We start from the raw sequence: 22,915 nt of genomic DNA, 5'->3' as shown, positions 1-22,915 counted from the left end.
AATTCACTATCCCTATAGTGCAGGGGTGCACAACCTGCGGCTCCCAGAGCCAAGATTTGGGGCCCCCGTCCTCCTGGACAGAAACACAGCTGATCGTAAAATCAACTGTGTTTCTGCCCGCAGCGCCGCGCGATGGATCATTACAGCTCCTGCTCCTGCTCCTGCTCCTGCTCCTGCTCCTGCTCCTGCTCCTGCTCCTGCTCCTGCTCCTGCTCCTGCTCCTGCTCCTGCTCCTGCTCCTGCTCCTGCTCCTGCTCCTGCTCCTGCTCCTGCTCCGTAGCAGGACGGGTCGCCGGCTGTCAGTTATCAGCGCTTCTGCCTTCTCCTCACACAGGTGGGCGCTATGTAGGGTGGACCCGGCTTGGGGGCAGAGGAGCGCAGAGCTGCCTGTGTACAATGCCCCCACCGCAGGCTGGTTTCCCCTGTAACTGGGGCTCCTTTGGATGCCCCAGTTACAGTGGAAATAGTGCAAAAAAAAAAGTGTGTCCCCAAAGGTCTTTCAGTGACCTTTTGGGGACAAATTATCTGGAAAAAATATATTAAATAAGTTAAAAAATTATTTTAAAAAATATAATCACAAAAAAATAAATAAAAATGATGTGGCAAAAAAAATTGGAAATTATAAAAATAAAAAAGTAAGAGTGTTCACTGCCCCCTAACAGTCTTTTCATGACCTCTTTGGGGAGATATTATGTGGCAAAAATATATTTAAATAATAAGTAATAAACCAATTATAAAAAAAATAAAAAATACAATAAAATATTATTAAAATACAAATAAAAGTAATAAATAAAAAGGAAAGAGTGTAAAATTCACAAAAAGTGTCAGTGTCCCCCAGGTCTTTTTATGACCCCTTGGGGGATATTATTTGTAGCAGAAATATATTAAAAATTAAGTTAAAGATAAAAAATAATAAGATACATAAAAGAAAAAACGCCCACACCAACCAAAACCGTTGCCATTATCGCACCATTAATGTGAAACTAACTATACATATAAATATAACAAAACGACCGTCACAAAATAGGGAACTAATTATAATTTATTTTGGTTTCAATTTGCATATTTAAAGAATAAGGAGCTATAGTTTGAAAAAAAAAAAAAAGATACTTTTTAAAAATGTTTTGTGCAGTTTTCCCCAAATAAAACAAAAAAATAAATTATAAGGCCCTATCTGTCAAGTGAAAAATTGTTGCAAAAATTATTTTGGTAGTCCCAACACATAAAAAACTTACAACCGTTCGAACCACCAGGTGCACAAAAACACAAAAAAAGTGTATTTTCAGGCCTGGTTATTAAAGTGTTAAGCAATAAGCGCTTTCCCCACTAGTAAGAGAAAGTGCTTACTGGTTATTACAGGGCGCCTGTAACTGGAAGGATGCGGTAATAACCAGGGAGCACGTCCTCTGCAGTGAGGGAAATCACTGATCTATGAACAGGTTCCTGCAGCGTGGCCCCTGAACCAAAAGATGCATACTTACCTGCTCCATGCCGCCCTACCCCCGCTGCCTCCATCTTCCGGTTCCTGCACTTTTACACCTGTCTGTGCATGACCATGGTCACATACACTGCTCCAGTCAATGACTGGCTGCAGCAGTGACACGCTGCTTGTGGCCACATCACCGCTGAAGCCAGTGATTGGCTGCAGAGGTACATGTGACCATGGCCATGCACTGACAGGTGTAATTAGCGCCGGGAGCAGGTAAGTATAACTCTTCGGTTTCAGGGGCCATGCTGCAAGAACTTGTTAAAAATTACTTTTTCCTGGGAAATCCCTTTAAGCCAGGGTGGATTAGCCATAGATCTCACAGGGAAATTTCCCAGGGGGCCGCCTGGGCCCTCCTGATGGCCAGCCAGTGAGTTTTTGGGGATGTATTTTGTGCTCATGGGGGCAGTATTGTGTGATGAACTGTGGGGCGGTATAATGTGCCACAATATGTTATTGCTGGGCCGGACTTCCATCAATTTGTACCCGACTACAAAAGGGGGCCACTGTTAGTATTTTTCCAGGGCCAGCAGCGAGATATTCAGGTCAATTACTGGAAACACGTCTTCATAGGGACACTCACTCATGATAACTGGCGGTATAATCGTGCCGCACATCTCTCTGTGTGATCAGGGATGTGCTACTGATAGTCAATGTAACTAAATGAAGGAGGAATGACTGTGATAGCGATTATTCCTCCCCAGTCACTTTACATCGGCCTGTGTACATTGCGGCCCCTTGAAATAGAGTGATGTGACAATGCGGCCCTCAGACCAAAAAAGGTTGTGCACCCCTGCTATAGTGCATTGCATTTTAATGGCAATGCTAGTTTAACATTGACCAGCAGGCTGCTCCAGAGAGGCACAGCCTGCTGGAAATTACTGAAGGCTGGTCTGGGGCCTACATCAGACCCCAGGCAGCCTTCACACACGTCGGCACCCCGCGATCGTGTTTGCAGGGTGCCAATGGGAGACAGAGGGAGTCCGCTCCCTCTGTCAGCACTTTACATGCGGTGGGCGCCATGCACATGCACTGTGCAGTTACCACGTGTATAAATGTTGGCAGCCTGAAAGTAAGGGAACGCTGCTCTCTGCAGCGCTTCCCCACGATGTACCAGGCTTCATTCTTCTCCCCAGCGATAACCGAGCCTATAGCATCAGTTTCTGGGCAGAATAGTAGTTATGGACCACCACGATTGTCCATTCGTGGTGGTCATATGTTACATGCTGCAGTTCTCCCCCTCCTTGTTCCGCCTCCTCCTCCTTTACTTCACAGCGCGATCCAGTGAAGAAGTGGGTAAAGAAGAAACAGTGACACACTTCTCTATATAATATATAATATATATATATATATATATATATATATATATATATATATATATATATATATATATTACACTGCTCAAAAAAATAAAGGGAACGCAAAAATTACACATCCTAGATCTGAATTAATTAAATATTCTTCTGAAATACTTTGTTCTTTACATAGTTGAATGTGCTGACAACAAAATCACACAAAAATAAAAGAATGGAAATCAAATTTTTCAACCCATGGAGGTCTGAATTTGGAGTCACACTCAAAATTAAAGTGGAAAAACACACTACAGGCTGATCCAACTTTGATGTAATGTCCTTAAAACAAGTCAAAATGAGGCTCAGTAGTGTGTGTGGCCTCCACGTGCCTGTATGACCTCCCTACAACGCCTGTGCATGCTCCTGATGAGGTGGCGGACGGTCTCCTGAGGGATCTCCTCCCAGACCTGGACTACAGCATCTGCCAACTCCTGGACAGTCTGTGGTGCAACGTGACGTTGGTGGATAGAGCGAGACATGATGTCCCAGATGTGCTCAATTGGATTCAGGTCTGGGGAACGGGCGGGCCAGTCCATAGCATCAATGCCTTCGTCTTGCAGGAACTGCTGACACACTCCAGCCACATGAGGTCTAGCATTGTCTTGCATTAGCAGGAACCCAGGGCCAACCGCACCAGCATATGGTCTCACAAGGGGTCTGAGGATCTCATCTCGGTACCCAATGGCAGTCAGGCTACCTCTGGCGAGCACATGGAGGGCTGTGCGGCCCTCCAAAGAAATGCCACCCCACACCATTACTGACCCAATGCCAAACCGGTCATGCTGGAGGATGTTGCAGGCAGCAGAACGTTCTCCACGGCGTCTCAAGACTCTGTCACGTCTGTCACATGTGCTCAGTGTGAACCTGCTTTCATCTGTGAAGAGCACAGGGCGCCAGTGGCGAATTTGCCAATCTTGGTGTTCTATGGCAAATGCCAAACGTCCTGCACGGTGTTGGGCTGTAAGCTCAACCCCCACCTGTGGACGTCGGGCCCTCATATCACCCTCATGGAGTCTGTTTCTGACTGTTTGAGCAGACACATGCACATTTGTGGCCTGCTGGAGGTCATTTTGCAGGGCTCTGGCAGTGCTCCTCCTGTTCCTCCTTGCACAAAGGCGGAGGTAGCGGTCCTGCTGCTGGGTTGTTGCCCTCCTACGGCCTTCTCCACGTCTCCTGATGTACTGGCCTTTCTCCTGGTAGCTCCTCCATGCTCTGGACACTACGCTGACAGACACAGCAAACCTTCTTGCTACAGCTCGCATTGATGTGCTATCCTGGATAAGCTGCACTACCTGAGCCACTTGTGTGGGTTGTAGACTCCGTCTCATGCTACCACTAGAGTGAAAGCACCGCCAGCATTCAAAAGTGACCAAAACATCAGCCAGGAAGCATAGGAACTGAGAAGAGGTCTGTGGTCACCACCTGCAGAACCACTCCTTTATTGGGGGTGTCTTGCTAATTGCCTATAATTTCCACCTGTTGTCTATTCCATTTGCATAACAGCATGTGAAATTGATTGTCACTCAGTGTTGCTTCCTAAGTGAACAGTTTGATTTCACAGAAGTGTGATTGACTTGGAGTTACATTGTGTTGTTTAAGTGTTCCCTTTATTTTTTTGAGCAGTGTATATATATGACAATGAAAGTCCGCAGCACTCCTTGAAAGATAAAATGTGCTCTTTATTCACACATATCAAGTGACAACGTTTCGGTTCTCTCACAGAACCGAAACGTTGTCACTTGATATGTGTGAATAAAGAGCACATTTCATCTTTCAAGGAGTGCTGCGGACTTTCATTGTCTGTGTTCCGTCTTGAATCGAGGGATCACCGCGGGCACCCTATATTGAAAAAGTTTTAAAGGGAGTGCTGCCAGACCTTTTCCGTGTGTATGTGATATATATATATATATATCTTTTTTTCTCAGAGAAAAGGTGGTGGAACTCAGCCCCCCTCCCCTGGCCACGCCCCTACCCACCCCTAGGACCGCCCCCTAAAACCGCCCCTTTAGAGAACAGGGATGCAAGTAAAATTTGGGGGGGGGCTATAAAAGTCCAGCCCAGCAAAGAAACCCCCCAGATGGGGATGGCACTGTTAATGGGGGATCTGGGGATGGCACTGTTAATGGGGGATCTGGGGATGGCATCCGCAGATCCCCCATCCTATAACAGTGCCATCCACAGACCCCCCCCCCATCCTATAACAGTGCAATCCACAGACCCCCCCCATCCTATAACAGTGCCATCCACAGACCCCCCCATCCTATAACAGTGCCATCCACAGACCCCCCCCCTTAACAGTGCCATCCACAGACCCCCACCCCACCCCTTAACAGTGCCATCCACAGACCACCCCACCCCATAACAGTGCCATCCACAGACCCCCCCCCCCCCACCCCATAACAGTGCCATCCACAGACCCCCACCACCCCACCCCACCCCATAACAGTGCCATCCACAGACCCCCCCATTGCCGTTCCAGTACAGTTATAGAATGTGTAAAATTAATAATGATTCTATTTATGAGGCCCCCTCTGTAGTAGAACATTCAATATATCCATGATCCTACTCACAGGGCTGTTATCGTAATCCAGGCCGGCCGGGCAGACGAGCGGCAGCGTCACTGACTGACGTCACCTGCCTGCGCCGCCTGCTTCATTCATAAAGTAGTCAGTGAGTCAGTGACGCTGCCGCTCGTCTGCCCGGCCGGCCTGGATTACGATAACAGCCCTGTGAGTAGGATCATGGATATATTGAATGTTCTACTACAGAGGGGGCCTCATGAATAGAATAATTACTCATTTTACACATTCTATAACTGTACTGGAGCTGGGGGCCGGAGCACAGTGAACGCACCGGCCCCCAGCTCCTCCTCCCAGTCCCTCCCCGCTGATACATCCAGCCTGCCATGCTGGAGCATGGCAGGCTGCGATGTCAAAAGGTGGCGGAACGCCGTTCCGGAGCGTTCCGCCAGAAAAAAAGCCCTGTATATATAATCCCATTTGCCCCAACCAGATTAGTCAGGCAGGGAAAAAAAAAAAAAATATATAATTAATATTACTAACTTGATTAGGAAGGTATGGAAAAAAGTTATTTCTAGATCTGTGTGTGTATGTATATATATCTGCTTGAGAATGGTCCCAGTAAGCGGACCGAAACGTCGCATAGGTGAATAAAGGATTCCACATATATATATATATATATACACACACACACATATACACAGTGCTGCCCATAATTATTTATACCTGGCAAATTTTGACTTAGTTACTTTTATTCAACCAGCAAGTAATTTTTGGACGGGAAATGACATAGGTGTCTCCCAAAAGATAATAAGACGATGTACAAAAGGCATTATTGTGGAAAAAAAAAATTCTCAGCTTTTATGTACATTTGAGCAAAAAATACAAGATGTTCCGCACTGTGGAAAATCTCAGAGGACGTGGTCGGAAACCAAAAGTGACACCTGTGCCGGCCAGGAGGATAGTTAGAGAGGTGAAAAAGAATCCAAGGATCACCACCAAGGCCATCCTGGTGAATCTGGGCTCTGCTGGTGGCACACAGACACCTACCACCAGCAGAGACATGCCAACTACCAGTGAACCAAGTCCTGACACGCCTACCACCAGCAGAGACATGCCAACTACCAGTGCACCAAGTCCTGACATGCCTACCAACAGCAGAGACTTGCCATCTACAAGTGCACAAAATTCTGACACGCCTACCACCAGCAGAGACATGCCAACTACCAGTGCACCAAGTGCTGACACGCCTACCACCAGCAGAGACATGCCAACTACCAGTGCACCAAGTCCTGACATGCCTACCACCAGTAGAGATATACCAACTGCCAGCAGAGAGGCACAAGTGCCTGAAATGCTGCCTCAAATTGCTTTTCTGAATTGGCAACCCCCAAGTACAGGCATCCCGTTTGTCCCAGAATGTAATGCTGTACCAGGTGTTACACTAGATGTAACTGGATTTGAACCACTACAGTTTTTTCAGCTGTTTGTAACGGATCACCTTTTTAAGCTTTTTGTAAAAGAGACTAATTTATAGGGTGCTCAATATATAAAAAAAAAAAAAAAAAAAACTCTTCTTACTATGCCCGGCCTGGACAATGGACACCCACAAAGGTGGATGAAATGAAAACATTTCTGGCCTTAACATTAGCAATGGGTATCATGAAAAAAACTACAATAAGGTCTTATTAGGAGGCAAGTCCCATCGATAGCACCCCAAGTTTTGTAACTGTTGTGTCCAGATACCAATATGAAATTCTCCTCAAATTCTTCAATGCCCCCCAAGTTCTTCTCCGGATTACGACCAGTTATATAAAATTAGGCCACTTCTAAATTATCTGTCTGAAAAATATTTACCTCCTCTGAAAATGTATCAGTTGATTAGTCACTTGTTAAATTTAAAGGAAGGTTACATTTCAAGCAATTCCTTCCATCCAAGCGGGCCAGATATGGCATAAAACTATACAAATTGTGTGAAAGCACAACAGGTTACACTTCTGCATTTCGAGTGTACCAAGGGAGGCACAGTGAACTAAACCCCCAAGGATGCCCAGCTGGTTTAGGAACAAATGCAAAAGTCATCTGGGAACTAATAGGTCCAAATGGGGTACAAATTATTTTTAGATAATTACTATACAAGCATTCCCTTTTTTCAGAGCCTCCAAGAAGAAAATACGGGAGCTTGAGGCACATTCGGGAGAAATCGCAGAGGTTTTCCACATTCCCTGCTGGTAAATAAAACTACAAAGAGAAGAACCTGATGCCCTTCATAGTGGCAACCTGCTGGCACTATGCTACAAGGACAGAAAAGATGTACTTATGCTAAGTACGATTCACACAGAAGTCACAGTGCCAGTAAGAGAAAGGGGGTCTACCACCCATAAACAAAACCCAACTTGCATACTTGATTACAATAAATACATGGGGGGCACTGACCTGTCTGATCAGGTACTTTAAACCATATGAGGTAATGCGCAAGTCCTACGGTATAAAAAGTTATCCATTTATTTACAACTCGCAAAACGTCTGGGTGAACGCAAACATTTCTTTGGTATCAAGAAATAATTATTGAGAAATTAATGTACCCCGTTAGAACCCCTACCCTACCACTGAAAGCAGCTATACCCCAACACTAAACCAAAGACATCCACAAAGGAGGTGCAGTGTCTGCACAAAACGAGGCATCAGACAAGACACTAGGTACTTTTGCCCTGACTGCCCTTCTCTGCCACCACTGTGTATTGGAAACTGTTTTAAAGTGTATCATACACAGGCACGCTTTAAAATTTTCTTGCAAAAGAAAAATATTTATAATATTGCTGTTCCCTTTTTGTTTTTTGGTACACATATGGCTGTAGTAGGATTTATTTCTTTTTGTAGTTTGAGCTAAATCAGTAGCATAGTGAAAAAAAATTCAGTTTTTTATGTTTTGTTCCATCTTCCAACAAAAGGCTTAAAAAAAAGGAAAATGTTAATTTTACAGTAAACCCCTCAAATACATTTGGTGGTTTTTAACATTGCTGGTATCTAAGCTAAAAGGTATGCCTTTAATTCTTGGCATCATAAAATGCCCTAGGAATGGGTGACGTCCACCATTGGCGTGTCTTTTTTTTAATTTTTTTGCCGGAGTGTTTCCCGCATTGACATTGGGGTGCATTTTCTTGATAGCTTGCAGCATGTTTGCAGTCATTTGGGCTAAATTAGCTGCAAAGTGAAAAAATTTTTTTTTTTTTGTTTTTTTCCCCCCATATATTAACGAAAAGTGGAAAAAAATGGCAATTTTACAATATACCCCTCGTTGAATACTTTGGGATTTCTATTGTACTCAGTAGTGTCCTTTTTTTAGGGTGATTTTTTTAAAATGTTTTAGCTGCATAGGGCCACTGCAAAGACAACATGCTGCTATCTAATGGCCTATGGAAAAAATGGCACTTTAAAGCTGAAAGGTATGCCTTTACTTCTGGGCACCGCAAAGTGCCCTGGGAGTGGGTGACGTCCACAGTTCAGATATTCTCTAAGTCCAGATCAGTAAGGTAATATATTTTGGTATCAATATTTGTATTTGTACTACTAATCAAGGGAGTGTAGTAGCCAAATTAACAAAAAATAAAATAATAAATACTTTCTTTGCTTTTCTCTGCTCATAATAATAAAAAAAAAAAAACACAGTAAGTTATGAAATCAGTTAAGAAAATAAAAACCCCTATGTGTCTTTGAAAAAATTAAAGTCAAAACAGTTATGATTTGCAAAGCACTTGTAAAGATATTAAAAACCATGCAATACCAGAACTGTACCTTTTTGACCTGGACACGAGGGCATCAAAGGTGCATGAAAGGATTAAATGTGCTTGTGATGTTCAAAGTAAACACCACGAGTTATTTATCATCCTGGAATACATTTAGTAAGCATGACATTTAACCCTTGGATAAAATTTTTACCTTTTTTGTCATTGTTTGCTGAAAGTATTTGTTGTGTATTCTAAGGCCTAGGATGTTTTTTTTTTTGTTTTTTGTTTTTTTTCATTCCTTTTTTTTTTTTTTTTTTTTACACTCACTGAATTTTATTAAAGAGAATCTGTCACCAGATGAATACATCTTACATACAAGGTGCGTTCTTGTCAGTACATTGTAATAGTCTTGGTCCTATTTCACTAGGATAAATAGTTTTTTTGCCGCTGAATGCAACAAAGGCAGTGGCTCCGCTTTTTTTCGTTCCTGGCTGAAGTTTCACCGTAGCATATTCAGACACTGAGATGCAATGGCATCACCCTCGTTGCACCAATGGGATAATTAGCATAAAATTAAAAGACAATTTCTCAACAAAGAGAAATAGGATCAAGACCATTACAATGTATTGACAAGCGCACATCTTGCATGTAAGTTGAATTCAAACCGATGTATCTGGTGACAGATTCTGATACTGTATGTAATTAGTGTATTCTTCTACATTTTGACATTTTGGGTGTGTTTCATTTATTGGTTAGCTTTTATTTTTTTATGCAGTAGACAGTACATTTCCACAATAGTGTTTTTACATGTTTTTTCCCAGGTTTTCTTACGGGAAAAATAGTATATTCTATGGGTTGGAAAATATATGGCGATACCATATATGTATTTTATTTAGTTTTACCTTAGTACTTTTGCACAATAAAAACATGTTTTATGGAAAAAATGTTTTTGGTTTTTTTTTGTCGACAGATTCCAAAAGCCATAACTTTTTTTTTTTTTTTTCTGTCAATAGTGTGGGATGCTGTTAAACCGTTTTCCCCTTATCCAATTTCTTATATTTTTTGCTAGTTTGTGACATTAAAATATTTCAGATCATCCAACTAATTTTAATGTAAGATAAAGACATGATGTAATTTTTTCAAGATAAAGATTTGTGCTTAACCTATATCATCCATGTGAAAAAAAAAAATTGCTCCCGAAACCAAATACCCGTAGCCTATTGTGCCAACCAAGAATTTTGACCCACTCACGCTTGCAGAATTATTTTATTTTGGCCACATACATAGGAGGCTTTTCGAGCATCTCAATGGGATTTAAGTCAGGCTATTCACAGGTTGATTTGCTTGTGTGCTTTGTATCATTGTCCTGCCGCATGACCAAATTGCTATCAAGCTTTGGGTTCATGCACAGAACCGTATGTATTTTGCAGTCTGAGAAAAAACTGATCCGCAAAAAATACGGATGACCTCAGTGTGCATTTTGTATTTTGCGGAACAGAACAGCTGGCCCTAATAGAACAGTACTATTGTCTGTAATATGGAACGGAAATACAGACATACGGAAACAGAATGCACACGGAATAACTTCCGTTTTTGTTTTTTGCAGACCCATTGAAATGAATGGTTCCTCATATGGTCTGCGAAAAAAAAAAAAAAGTAACGGACACAGAAAAAAAACACGTTTGTGTGCATGAGCCCTTTAAGTCATGAACTGACAGGCAAGCATTCTCCTTCACGGTTTTCTGTAAAGAACCATCGTTACATCAATTGACAAGTCACCCAGTTCACGCAGAAACAGATTACTGTAGCCCCTGACCATCACACTACCTCCAGCATGTTTGATTATTGGTATGGCATTCTATGCCGGAGAGCACAGCCGCAAATGTGAAACTAGTCTTAGCAATAGCTTTGTAACCCTTTCCAGACTGTTAGAGTTCAATGACTTTGTTATGTATCAATATTTAAATCTCTTCAGAATGTGGCATGTGCAACTTTTTAAGAATCTCTAGTGTGCTTCACTTTAAAGGGGTTAATACATCAATAGAAGGGTATTCTGGGTAGTTAAAGTTATCCGCTATTCACAGGATAGGAGTTAACTATCACATCTGTGGGGGCCCTACCGCTTGGAACCCAACTGATAATTTTTCATGGGGGATTTGTAGCCCCATGAAAAGAATGGAGCGGCCGGTCGCAAATGCAGGGCTCGGAGTCGTGGAGTCGGAGTCGAGGAGTCGGAGGCAATTTTGGGTACCTGGAGTCGGAGTCAGCAGAAAATAAACCGACTCCGACTCCTACTAGATTTAAATTGGAATAAAAAATAAAAAAAGCAAGTTTAAATGTCCCAATTCACAAAAAAGTTATAATTAATTACAGTATTTCTCGCCCTATAAGACGCACCTGCCCATAGTTTTTTTAGGAGGAAAATAAGAAAAAAAAAAAGGTGTGCTTTTGGTGGGTTTTGAACTAATGGTGGTCTGTGGATGGCACTGTGATGGGGGCATCTGTGGATGGCACTGTTATGGGGGCATCTGTGGATGGCACTGTTATGGGGGCATCTGTGGATGGCACTGTAATGGGGCATCTGTGGATGGCACTGTTATGGGGGCATCTCTGGATGGCACTGTTATGGGGGCATCTTATCTTATGTGTCATCCACAGATCTCCCCCCCCCCCCCCATAACAGTGTCCCTGTGTAGTGAATGGGGGCCGGCATCTGTTTCTGTATTGGCAGCGGGGCCCGGTGCCTGCTTCATTCATAAAGTAGGCGGAGCAGGCGCATGACGTAGTGAGCTACACTACGAGCGCCCACCAGGCCTCCGACTGCTAAGAAGTTAGTAGTAAGTAGTACAGCGCTAGATTTAAGATGATTGGAATACTTTAACAATACCCACAAGTTAGATATGATTACCGTATACTAGAGTGAGCGGGGCCTGGTGTAGTAGAATACAGTGACTGCACCAGGCCCGCTGCCATTACAGAAACAGATGCCGGCCCCCAGCCCCTCCTCCCCCTCAGCCTATTCACCGGACGGTCGCAGCATTCGCTCCATAAGACGCACTGCTATTTTTCCCCCACTTTTGCGAAAAATACTGTACTTTTCTACTGTAAGAATAAAGGCCAATGCATGCAGTGTGTCACGTTACCGCAAAACGAACACGTTAAGTGACCATGAAAAAGCATGCTTTTCATATGCTTCACTATATGGCACGCACAGTTAGGCCTCATGCACACGACCGTTTTTTTTGCGGTCCGCAAAAACGGGTTCCGTTTTTCCGTGATCCGTGACCGTTTTTTCGTCCATGGGTCTTCCTTGATTTTTGGAGGATCCACGGACATGAAAAAAAAGTAGTTTTGGTGTCCACCTGGCCATGCGGAGCCAAACGGTCCGTCCTGAATTACAATGCAAGTCAATGGGGATGGATCCGTTTGACGTTGACACAATATGGTGCAATTTCAAACGGATCCGTCCCCCATTGACTTTCAATGTAAAGTCAGGAGTTAATATACCATAGGATCGGAGTTTTCTCCAATCCGATGGTATATTTTAACTTGAAGCGTCCCTATCACCATGGGAAAGCCTCTATGTTAGAATATACCATCGGATTTGAGTTGCATCGTGAAACTCAGATCCGATAGTATATTCTAACACAGAGGCGTTCCCATAGTGATGGGGACGCTTCTAGTTAGAATATACTACGAACTGTGTACATGACTGCCTCCTGCTGCCTGGCAGCACCCGATCTTTTACAGGGGGCTGTGATCAGCACAATTAACCCTTCAGGTGCCGCACCTGAAGGGGTTAATTGTGCGTATCATAGCCCCCTGTAATAGATCAGGGGCTGCCAGGCAGCAGGGGGCAGACCCCCCTCCCTCCCCAGTTTGAATATCATTGGTGGCCAGTGTGCGGCCCCCCCCTCTATTGTAATATCATTGGTGGCCAGTGTGCGGCCTCCGTCGGCCCCCCTCCCCCCCTCTATTGTAATATCATTGGTGGCCAGTGTGCGGCCCCCCCCCTCTATTGTAATTTCATTGGTGGCCAGTGTGCGCCCCCCCCAGATCATTGGTGGCAGCGGAGATTCCGATCGGAGTCCCAGTTTAATCGCTCTGGGGCTCCGATCGGTAACCATGGCAACCAGGATGCTACTGCAGGCCTGGTTGCCATGGTTACTTAGCAATATTACAATATTAGAAGCATCATACTTACCTGCTGGCTGCTGCGCTGTCTGTGTCCGGCCGGGAGCTCCTCCTACTGGTAAGTGACAGCTCATTAAGCAATGCGCCGCACAGACCTGTCACTTACCAGTAGGAGGAGCTCCCGGCCGGACACAGACAGCGCAGCAGCCAGCAGGTAAGTATGATGCTTCTAATATTGTAATATTGCTAAGTAACCATGGCAACCAGGCCTGCAGTAGCGTCCTGGTTGCCATGGTTACCGATCGGAGCCCCAGAGCTATTAAACTGGGACTCCGATCGGAATCTCCGCTGCCACCAATGATGGGGGGGGGAGGGAAGGCCGCACACTGGCCACCAATGATATTAATACAATAGAGGGGGGGGCGCACACTGGACACCAATGATATTACAATAGAGGGAGGGGGGGAGGCCGCACACTGGCCACCAATGATATTACAATAGGGGGGGGCCGCACACTGGCCACCAATGATATTCAAACTGGGGAGGGAGGGGGGTCTGCCCCCTGCTGCCTGGCAGCCCCTGATCTCTTATAGGGGGCTATGATCTGCACAATTAACCCCTCAGGTGCAGCACCTGAGGGGTTAATTGTGCAGATGACAGCCCCCTGTAAGAGATCGGGTGCTGCCAGGCAGCAGGGGGCAGTCATGTACACAGTTCGTAGTATATTCTAACTAGAAGCGTCCCCATCACTATGGGAACGCCTCTGTGTTAGAATATACTGTCGGATATGAGTTTTCACTAAGTGAAAACTCATCTCTGAAAAAGCTTTTATGCAGACGGATCTTCGGATCCGTCTGTATGAAAGTAACCTACGGCCACGGATCACGGACGCGGATGCCAATCTTGTGTGCATCCGTGTTCTTTCACGGACCCATTGACTTGAATGGGTCCGTGAACCGTTGTCAGTCAAAAAAATAGGACAGGTCATATTTTTTTGACGGACAGGAAACAGATCACGGATGCGGCTGCAAAATGGTGCATTTTCCGATTTTTCCACGGACCCATTGAAAGTCAATGGGTCCGCGAAAAAAAAAATGCACAACGGCCACGGATGCACACAACGGTCGTGTGCATGAGGCCTTAAGGAGCGGCAATACTTTCCATTGTGTTGTGTTCCGCTGTTACAGGGAACGCAACGCCCATGGTTAACCTAGCCTCTCACTGATAACTGATTAAGTAAATATGTTTTTTGCAGGACTAGTCATTCAGCTAAGGCTATAAAAACTTGTAAACTCAGATTGTTAGCTTAAACTTTAAACATGACTATGGGATTCTACTAGGGAAATCATGTTTTAAAATAAATGCCCCTTCCCCTGTCCCTTCCTGGATCCTCCCACTGCCCGATCTTCAGCAGAAGATCAGCACACAAGGGAGAAGGCAGCAGCTTCCTAGCCAGCAGTTTTATGGTAATGACATGTATGTTGCCTTTCTTTCCTTCAAGGAATGTATAAAATACATTCGCATATTAAATACAGAGGAGTCGGGGAGTCGGAGTCAGAAGTACCAAGAACTGAGGAGTCTGAGTCGGAGCATTTATCTACCGACTTCACAGCCCTGCGCAAATGCGCTGGGCCAGTCCATTCATTTCTACGGAAGGTATAGAGTGGCTATGTCCGGAACTCCTATAAAAATGAAAGGAGTGGGCGCTCCATTCTTTTCAGGGGAGTTGCAGGAGGTACAGGTCCACTGTTCTTGTGATCGGTAGGGTGTCCCAGCGGTAGGACACCCACGGATCTGATAGTTATCCCTATCCTAAATGAAGATGCATTTTATGGAATAACTCAGCAGCTATATTGAATTTTGAAATACATACAATTACAAAAGTATTTAGATCCAGGTGCTGGTTCTAAAACTGCAGAATATTTTTCGTGAGACGATCCCTTTAACCTCTTAAGGACACAATAAAAAAAATATGTTTTTAATAAAATTAATAAAGTAAAAAAAGAAAAAAAAAAGCCCCTTTCCCCTTATTTTATAATAAAAAACAAAAAACAAAAAAAACACACATATATCACATGATCCACCCTGTCCGATAAATACCATAATAAAATAAAAATAAAAACTGTGTAAAAATAGCCATTTTTGTCAGTTTACATCACAAAAAGTGCAATACCATGTGATCAAAAAGGCGTATTCCCCCCAAAATAGTACTAATCTAACCGTCACCTCATCCCGCAAAAAATGAGCCCTCTACCTAAGCCAATCGCCCAAAGAATAAAAAAAAACTATGGCTCAGAATATGGAGACACTAAAACATTTTTATTTTTTTTTGTTTCAGAAATGCTGGTATTAGGTAAAACTTACATAAATAAAAAAGTAGACATATTAGGTATCCCCTCGTCCGTAAGAACCTGCTCTATAAAAATATCACATGACCTAACCCCTCAGATGAACACCGTAAAAAAAAAAGTGTAAAAAAAAAAAAAAATAGTGCCAATAAAACCGTCATCTCATACCTGAAAAAAAAAATAGCCCCTACATAAGACAGTTGCCCAAAAAAATAAATAAAACTATGGCTTTCAGAATGTGGAGACACTAAAGAATTTTTATTTTTTAAATGCTTTGTTATGTAAAACTGAAACAAATAACAAAAATATTTGGTATTGTCACGTCCGTAACAACCTGCTCTATAAAAATACCACATGATCTAACCTATCAGATGAATGTTGTAAATAACAAAAAATAAAAACTGTGCCAAAACAGCTATTTCTTGTTACCTTGCCTCACAAAAAGTGTAATATAGAGCAACCAAAAAATCATATTTACCCTAAAAAAGTACCAACAAAACTGCCACCCTATCCCGTAGTTTCCAAAATGGGGTAACTTTTTTGGAGTTTCTACTCTAGGGGTGCATCAGGGAGGCTTTAAATGGGACATCGTGTCAAAAACCAGTCCAGCAAAATCTGCCTTCCAAAAACTGTTTGGCATTCCTTTCCTTCTGCGCCCTGCCGTGTGACCGTACAGCAGTTCACGACCACATATGGGGTGTTTCTATAAACTACAGAATCAGGGCCATAAATATTGTTTGGCTCTTAACCCTTGCTTTATAACTGGAAAAAATGGATTCAAATGGAAAATCTGCCAAAAAAGTGAAATTTAAAATTTTTATATCTTTTCCAATAATTCTTGTGGAACACCTAAAGGGTTAACAAAGTTTGTAAAATCCATTTGAATACCTTGAGGGGTGTAGTTTTTAAAATGAGTTCATTTTTGGGTGGTTTCTATTATGTAAGCCTCACAAAGTGACTTCAGACCTGAACTCGTCCTGAAAAAGTGGGTTTTAGAAATTTTCAGAAAAATTTCAAGATTTGTTTCTAAACTTCTAAGCCTTGTAACGTCCCCAAAAAATAAAATGGCATTCTTAAAATGATCCAAACATGAAGTAGACATATGGGGAATGTAAATGAATAACTATTTTTGGAGGTATTACTATCTATTATAAAAGTAGAGAAATTGAAATTTGAAATTTTTTTAAAATATTTGGTATTTTAAAAAAAATATATTATTTTTTTTTACTCCATTTTACCAGTGTCATGAAGTACAATATGTGATGAAAAAATGGCCTGGATAAGTAAAAGCGTTTTAAAGTTATTCACACATAAAGTGACACTGGTCAGATTTGCAAAAAATGGCCTGGTCCTTAAGGTGAAATATGGCCGTGTCCTTAACCCCTTAGTGACCAAGCACATTTAAAAAAAATTGCATTCCAAGAGCTAGAACTTTTTTGTTTTTTCATAAATGTACTTGTAGGAGGTCTTATTTTTTGCAGGACAAGTTATAGTTTTTAATACACCATTTTAAGTACATGTAATGATTGATTAAAGCCAGCCGTTTAGCTAAAACCCCCTTTGTTTACGTCAGTAAAAACACGTATGGGTGGTCACTAAGGGGTTAACCACCTCAGCTCCCCTAGCTTAAACACCCTTAATGACCAGACCACTTTTTACAATTCTGCACTACACTACTTTCACGGTTTATTGCTCGGTCATACAACTTACCACCCAAATGAATTTTACCTCCTTTTCTTCTCACTAATAGAGCTTTCATTTGGTGGTATTTCATTGCTGCTGACATTTTAACTTTTTTGTTATTAATGGAAATTTACCGAATTTTTTGCAAAAAAAGTCATTTTTCACTTTCAGTTGTAAAATTTTTCAAATAAAACTACATTTATATATACATTTTTCTCTAAATGTATTGTTCTACATGTCTTTGATTAAAAAAAATGCAATAAGTGTATATTTATTGGTTTGCGCAAAAGTTATAGCGTTTACAACCTATGGTACAAAAATGTGAATTTCCGCATTTTGAAGCAGCTCTGACTTTCTGAGCACCTGTCATGTTTCCTGAGGTTCTACAATGGCCAGACAGTAGAAACACCAGACAAATGACCCCATTTCGGAAAGTAGACACCCTAAGGTATTTGCTGATGGGCATAGTGAGTTCATAGAACATTTTTATTTTTATGTCACAAGTTAGCGGAAAATGATGATTTTTTTTCTTTTTCTTTTTTTCTTACAAAGTCTCATATTCCACTAACTTGTGACAAAAAATAAAAATTTCCATGAACTCACTATGCCCATCACAAAATACCTTGGGGTGTCTTCTTTCCAAAATGGGGTTACTTGTGGGGTAGTTATACTGCCCTGGCATTTTAGGGGCCCTAATGCGTGAGAAGTAGTTTGAAATCCAAATGTGTTAAAAATGCTTTGTGAAATCCTAAAGGTGCTCTTTAGAATTTGGGCCCCTTTGCCCACCTAGGCTGCAAAAAATTGTCACACATGTGGTATTGCCGTACTCGGGAGAAGTAGGGAAATGTGTTTTGGGGTGTATTTTTACATATACCCATGCTGGGTGAGATAAATATCTCTGTCAAATGACAACTTTGTATAAAAAAATGGAAAAAGTTGTCTTTTAGAGAGATATTTCTGGGTCAAAATCCTGTAGGCCTCTTCAGAAGAATACCCCTAATTTGCCATTTGGTCAACTAAATTTAGGGGGTATTCCCTGAGACTACCCAAGGAAAAAAGCAAGCCTGTCTTACAAATGGGAGGCTAGCGAAGTACCGGAAGCCGCTGCGATTGATAAAAAATATCAAAACAGATTTATTTTTTTTTATCGCCGCAGCGCTTTTAAAGTGATTGTGCAGTGATCAAAAAAAAATTTAAATTTGGCGGGGCGGGCGTGGGTGAACGCCCGAACACTGCGCTTTGGGTGGAGGGTGAACTAAGGTGACACTAATACTATTATAGATCTGACTGTGATCAGTTCTGATCACTTACAGATACTATAAAAGTACCAATGCTGATTAGCGATATGCTAATCAGCTAATCAGTGACTGCGGTGGGCTGGGCGCTAACCGACGCTAACTACCTAACAAAGGGGCCTAAACTATCGTAAACCTAACCTAACCGTAGCCTGACTACCATTAGGTACCGAGATGAGATCCTCAGACCCCTTGTGAGACCATATGCTGGTGCGGTTGGCCCTGGGTTCCTCCTAATGCAAGACAATGCTAGACCTCATGTGGCTGGAGTGTGTCAGCAGTTCCAGCAAGACGAAGGCATTGATGCTATGGACTGGCCCGCCCGTTCCCCAGACCTGAATCCAATTGAGCACATCTGGGACATCATGTCTCGCTCTATCCACCAACGTCACGTTGCACCACAGACTGTCCAGGAGTTGGCAGATGCTTTAGTCCAGGTCTGGGAGGAGATCCCTCAGGAGACCGTCCGCCACCTCATCAGGAGCATGCACAGGCATTGTAGGGAGGTCATACAGGCACGTGGAGGCCACACACACTACTGAGCCTCATTTTGACTTGTTTTAAGGACATTACATCAAAGTTGGATCAGCCTGTAGTGTGTTTTTCCACTTTAATTTTGAGTGTGACTCCAAATCCAGACCTCCATGGGTTGAAAAATTTGATTTCCATTTTTGAATTTTTGTGTGATTTTGTTGTCAGCACATTCAACTATGTAAAGAACAAAGTATTTCAGAAGAATATTTAATTAACTCAGATCTAGGATGTGTTATTTTTGTGTTCCCTTTATTTTTTTGAGCAGTGTATAAGAAAGAATATAGCAATGCAAAGAAATGTTTGTTTTTTTTGTTTTTTTTAAAGATTTTTTTTATTTAAAATAATAATAAAAACAAATAACCCAAAAAAGTTGTCATATTTGGTATTGTCGCGTCCGTGACAACCTGCTCACATGATCTAATCTATCAGATGAATGTTGTAAATAACAAAAAATAAAAACGGTGCCAAAACAGCTATTTCTTGTTACCTTGCCTCACAAAATAATAATAAAAACGATATATTTAATATTGCGGTCTCCAGATCAGTTTTAGCAAACAATGAATGCCAACCCCCCCCCTAATCAGCTGTTTATACTGCGTAGGTGGATATTTGTTTGGTTGGTGTGGCTGCGTGGTCAGTAGCCATCCGCCTGGTCCTGGAGATAGGCTGGAGTCCGACACCCGGCACCCCCGCCGATCAAGTTTGAAGGGTGCCAGCGCTGCCTCCTCTTCACTGTTTACCTTCTCACCGTTGCATCTGCAGCGGTGAGCAGGTGTAATTACACCTAACCGTCCCATTCATTTCAATGGGACAGATCATTCCCATACACTTGTATATGAGCGATCCGTACCATTGAAATGAATGCGACGGTTACGTGTAATTTCACCTGCTCACCGCTGCAGATGCAACGGCGAGAAGGTAAACAGTGAAGAGGAGGTGGCGCTGGCACGGTGCGCGCCTTCTCTTCAAACAGCTGATCGGCGGGGGTGCCGGGTGTCGGACCCCAGCCGATCTGATATTGATGACCTATCCTGAGGATAGGTCATCAATAAATATAACTTGGACAACCCCTTTAATGTAATTCAAATTGCCAATAAACCTTAATTTTTTAAGCTATCTCTGGGTGGTCACAGATTGCGAGTGCCTGTCGTTCCAATAGATTTATTCATGTTTACTCAACTTTTTTGACTGGGTGAGTCAAATGCGACAAGAGCACCGGTTCTTTACCTATAGACAGGTGAGCCTCTATATCGTTAGTTGAAGAAAATAGCCTAAATTGACCTGAAGTGCAGATTTTAAATCTGCAGCCTATCAGTTTAAGCTGATTCCACCCTTTACAGTGCTGAGGGTGAAATTTGCAGTGGTTTACTTTATATGACAAGAGCTGCATGTAATTTATGTGATGGTTGCTGTGGATCTGAGGCAAAATCCACATGGATTTTTAAAATCTCATATACTTAGCCTGTACTATAATATACTGGATTTGTCACATTAAATCTGTTTGGAAAATCTGCACCTAATCGGCACCATCTGCAGGTATTCTCAAGGTTACTATGAAATAGGTACATGTTTAGCAAACTACATCTGATTTTTCAGACTGAGTGGTTTTTTATAATTCAATGATGATGATGTATCCTTCCTTTTTAAAATAATGCATTTTTGCAAATTGGCCATAACGTCACAAAACCTGTTTGTGCTCGTGGGACTGAGTTGTAATATCTCGCACAACCTGCTGACAGGCAGCCATGTTCTAGTCCTGGACAAACTTAGTCCTAAGTATGATATGTAGAACATTGTTCCTGTTATAGCTACTGCAAATTTAATATGTGGTTCTTCTATTCAAAGGTCCGTTTACAGATGTCTAAAGTTTTTCGAGCTGAAAGAATTCCTTAAAGAAAATTTTCCAGCCTTTAGTCGTGCAATAAATTTAAATGGAAACATTTACCCTAAACTGTCTGATGGGTCTATTCCTGTTTTATAACAGTACTCACACTGGCTTGGATCAGCTTTTAGATAAATATATATATTTTTAAACATTTTGTAATGGTCTCATATGTATGTATGTTTGTAAAAATAAATGTGCTAAAGCAATGCTAACCAACTTTTTTGGGGTTTTGTAATTTGTGAAATGTCTCTTTAAATGATTTACCCCCTTAATTTTTCTGTTTTTCCTTCTCCATATTTAGGGCTCTTTCACACTTGCGTTCTCCGGATCCGGCGTGTACTCCATTTGCCGGAATTACACGCCGGATCCGGAAAAACGCAAGTGAACTGAAAGCATTTGAAGACTGATCCGTCTTCAAAATGCGTTCAGTGTTACTATGGCAGCCAGGACGCTATTAAAGTCCTGGTTGCCATAGTAGTAGTGGGGAGCGGGGGAGCAGTATACTTGCCGTCCGTGCGGCTCCCGGGGCGCTCCAGATTGACGTCAGGGCGCCCCATGCGCATGGATGACGTGTCCATGCGATCACGTCATCCATGCGCGTGGGGCGCCCTGACGTCACTCTGGAGCGCCCGGGGAGCCGCACGGACGGTAAGTATACTGCTCCCCCGCTCCCCACTACACTTTACCATGGCTGCCAGGACTTTAGCGTCTTGGCAGCCATGGTAACCATTCAGAAAAAGCTAAACGTCGGATCCGGCAATGCGCCGAAACGACGTTTAGCTTAAGGCCGGATCCGGATTAATGCCTTTCAATGGGCATTAATTCCGGATCCGGCCTTGCGGCAAGTGTTCAGGATTTTGGGCCGGAGCAAAAAGCGCAGCATGCTGCGGTATTTTCTCCGGCCAAAAAACGTTCCGGTCCGGAACTGAAGACATCCTGATGCATCCTGAACGGATTTCTCTCCATTCAGGATGCATTAGGATAAAACTGATCAGGATTCTTCCGGCATAGAGCCCCGACGACGGAACTCTATGCCAGAAGAAAAGAACGCAAGTGTGAAAGAGCCCTTTAGCAGCCTTAATGTAATTTTTTTATTTTTTCATTGACGTGGCTGTATAAGGCCTAATTTTATGCAAGAGTAATTGCAATTTTTTGGTGCTGTTCCAGGGTGCATATACCATATTTTTTTGTTTTATAAGACGCAGCTAATGATGAGATACACGTAGGTTTTTGAAGAGGGAAAATAGGAGTGGAGGACTCATTGTTCTGGGGGATCTGCGGATGACACACTGTTCTGGAAGATGTGGATGACACACTGTTATGGGCGATCTGTGGATGATGGTCTGTTATGGGGGGGGGATATGTGGATGATGTGCTGTTATGGGAGGAATCTAACAATCTTACAAGAGTAGCATAGAATCTTATATGTTGCTCAAAAACAAGTCCAAGTAAGTCCTTCTGAAACTAATACTGAACAAATTAGAACAATAAAGCCTGGACCTGGAGCAGTTTTCTTTGATTAAATACAGTTACATATACATTTGGACAGAGACAACATTTTCCAAATTTTTGTTCTGTACATTACCACAATGGATTTTGAACAAAACAATTCAGATACAGTTGAAGTTCAGACTTTCAGCTTTAATTCAGTGGGTTGAACAAAATGATTGCATAAAAATGTGAGGAACTAAAGCATTTTTTAAAGTCAATCCCTTCATTTCAGCGGCTCAAAAGTAACAGGACAAATAAAATAAGTGTAAATAAAATGTTAATTTCTAATACTTGGCTGAAAACCCTTCGTTGGCAATGACTGCCTGAAGTCTTGAACTCATGGACATCACCAGACGCTGTTTTTCCTCATTTTTAATGCTCTGCCAGGCCTTTACTGCAGTGGTTTTCAGTTGCTGTTTGTTTGTGGGCCTTTCTATCTGAAGTTTAGTCTTTAACCAGC

The 22,915-nt window shown here is 42.5% G+C and overlaps 1 protein-coding gene across 2 annotated transcripts in view; it reads left to right on the top strand.

Moving 5' to 3' along the window:
- ZUP1 (zinc finger containing ubiquitin peptidase 1) overlaps positions 1 to 21,174 on the top strand; it is a 74,954-nt gene extending 53,780 nt beyond the window's left edge. For both annotated transcript variants that reach the window (XM_040428910.1, XM_040428909.1), the window contains exon 10: positions 20,925 to 21,174. In XM_040428910.1, coding sequence (XP_040284844.1) covers positions 20,925 to 20,972 — 48 coding nt within the window. In that variant the 3' untranslated portion in view covers positions 20,973 to 21,174. The remainder of the gene's footprint in view (positions 1 to 20,924) is intronic.
- The last annotated feature ends 1,741 nt before the right edge of the window (positions 21,175 to 22,915 follow it).

This window comes from Bufo bufo, chromosome 4 (assembly GCF_905171765.1).
Source record: "Bufo bufo chromosome 4, aBufBuf1.1, whole genome shotgun sequence".
Classification (NCBI taxonomy): Eukaryota; Metazoa; Chordata; class Amphibia; order Anura; family Bufonidae; genus Bufo; species Bufo bufo.
The sequence above is the reverse complement of the archived record's forward strand: the minus strand, read 5'-3'. Positions and strand labels throughout refer to the sequence as shown.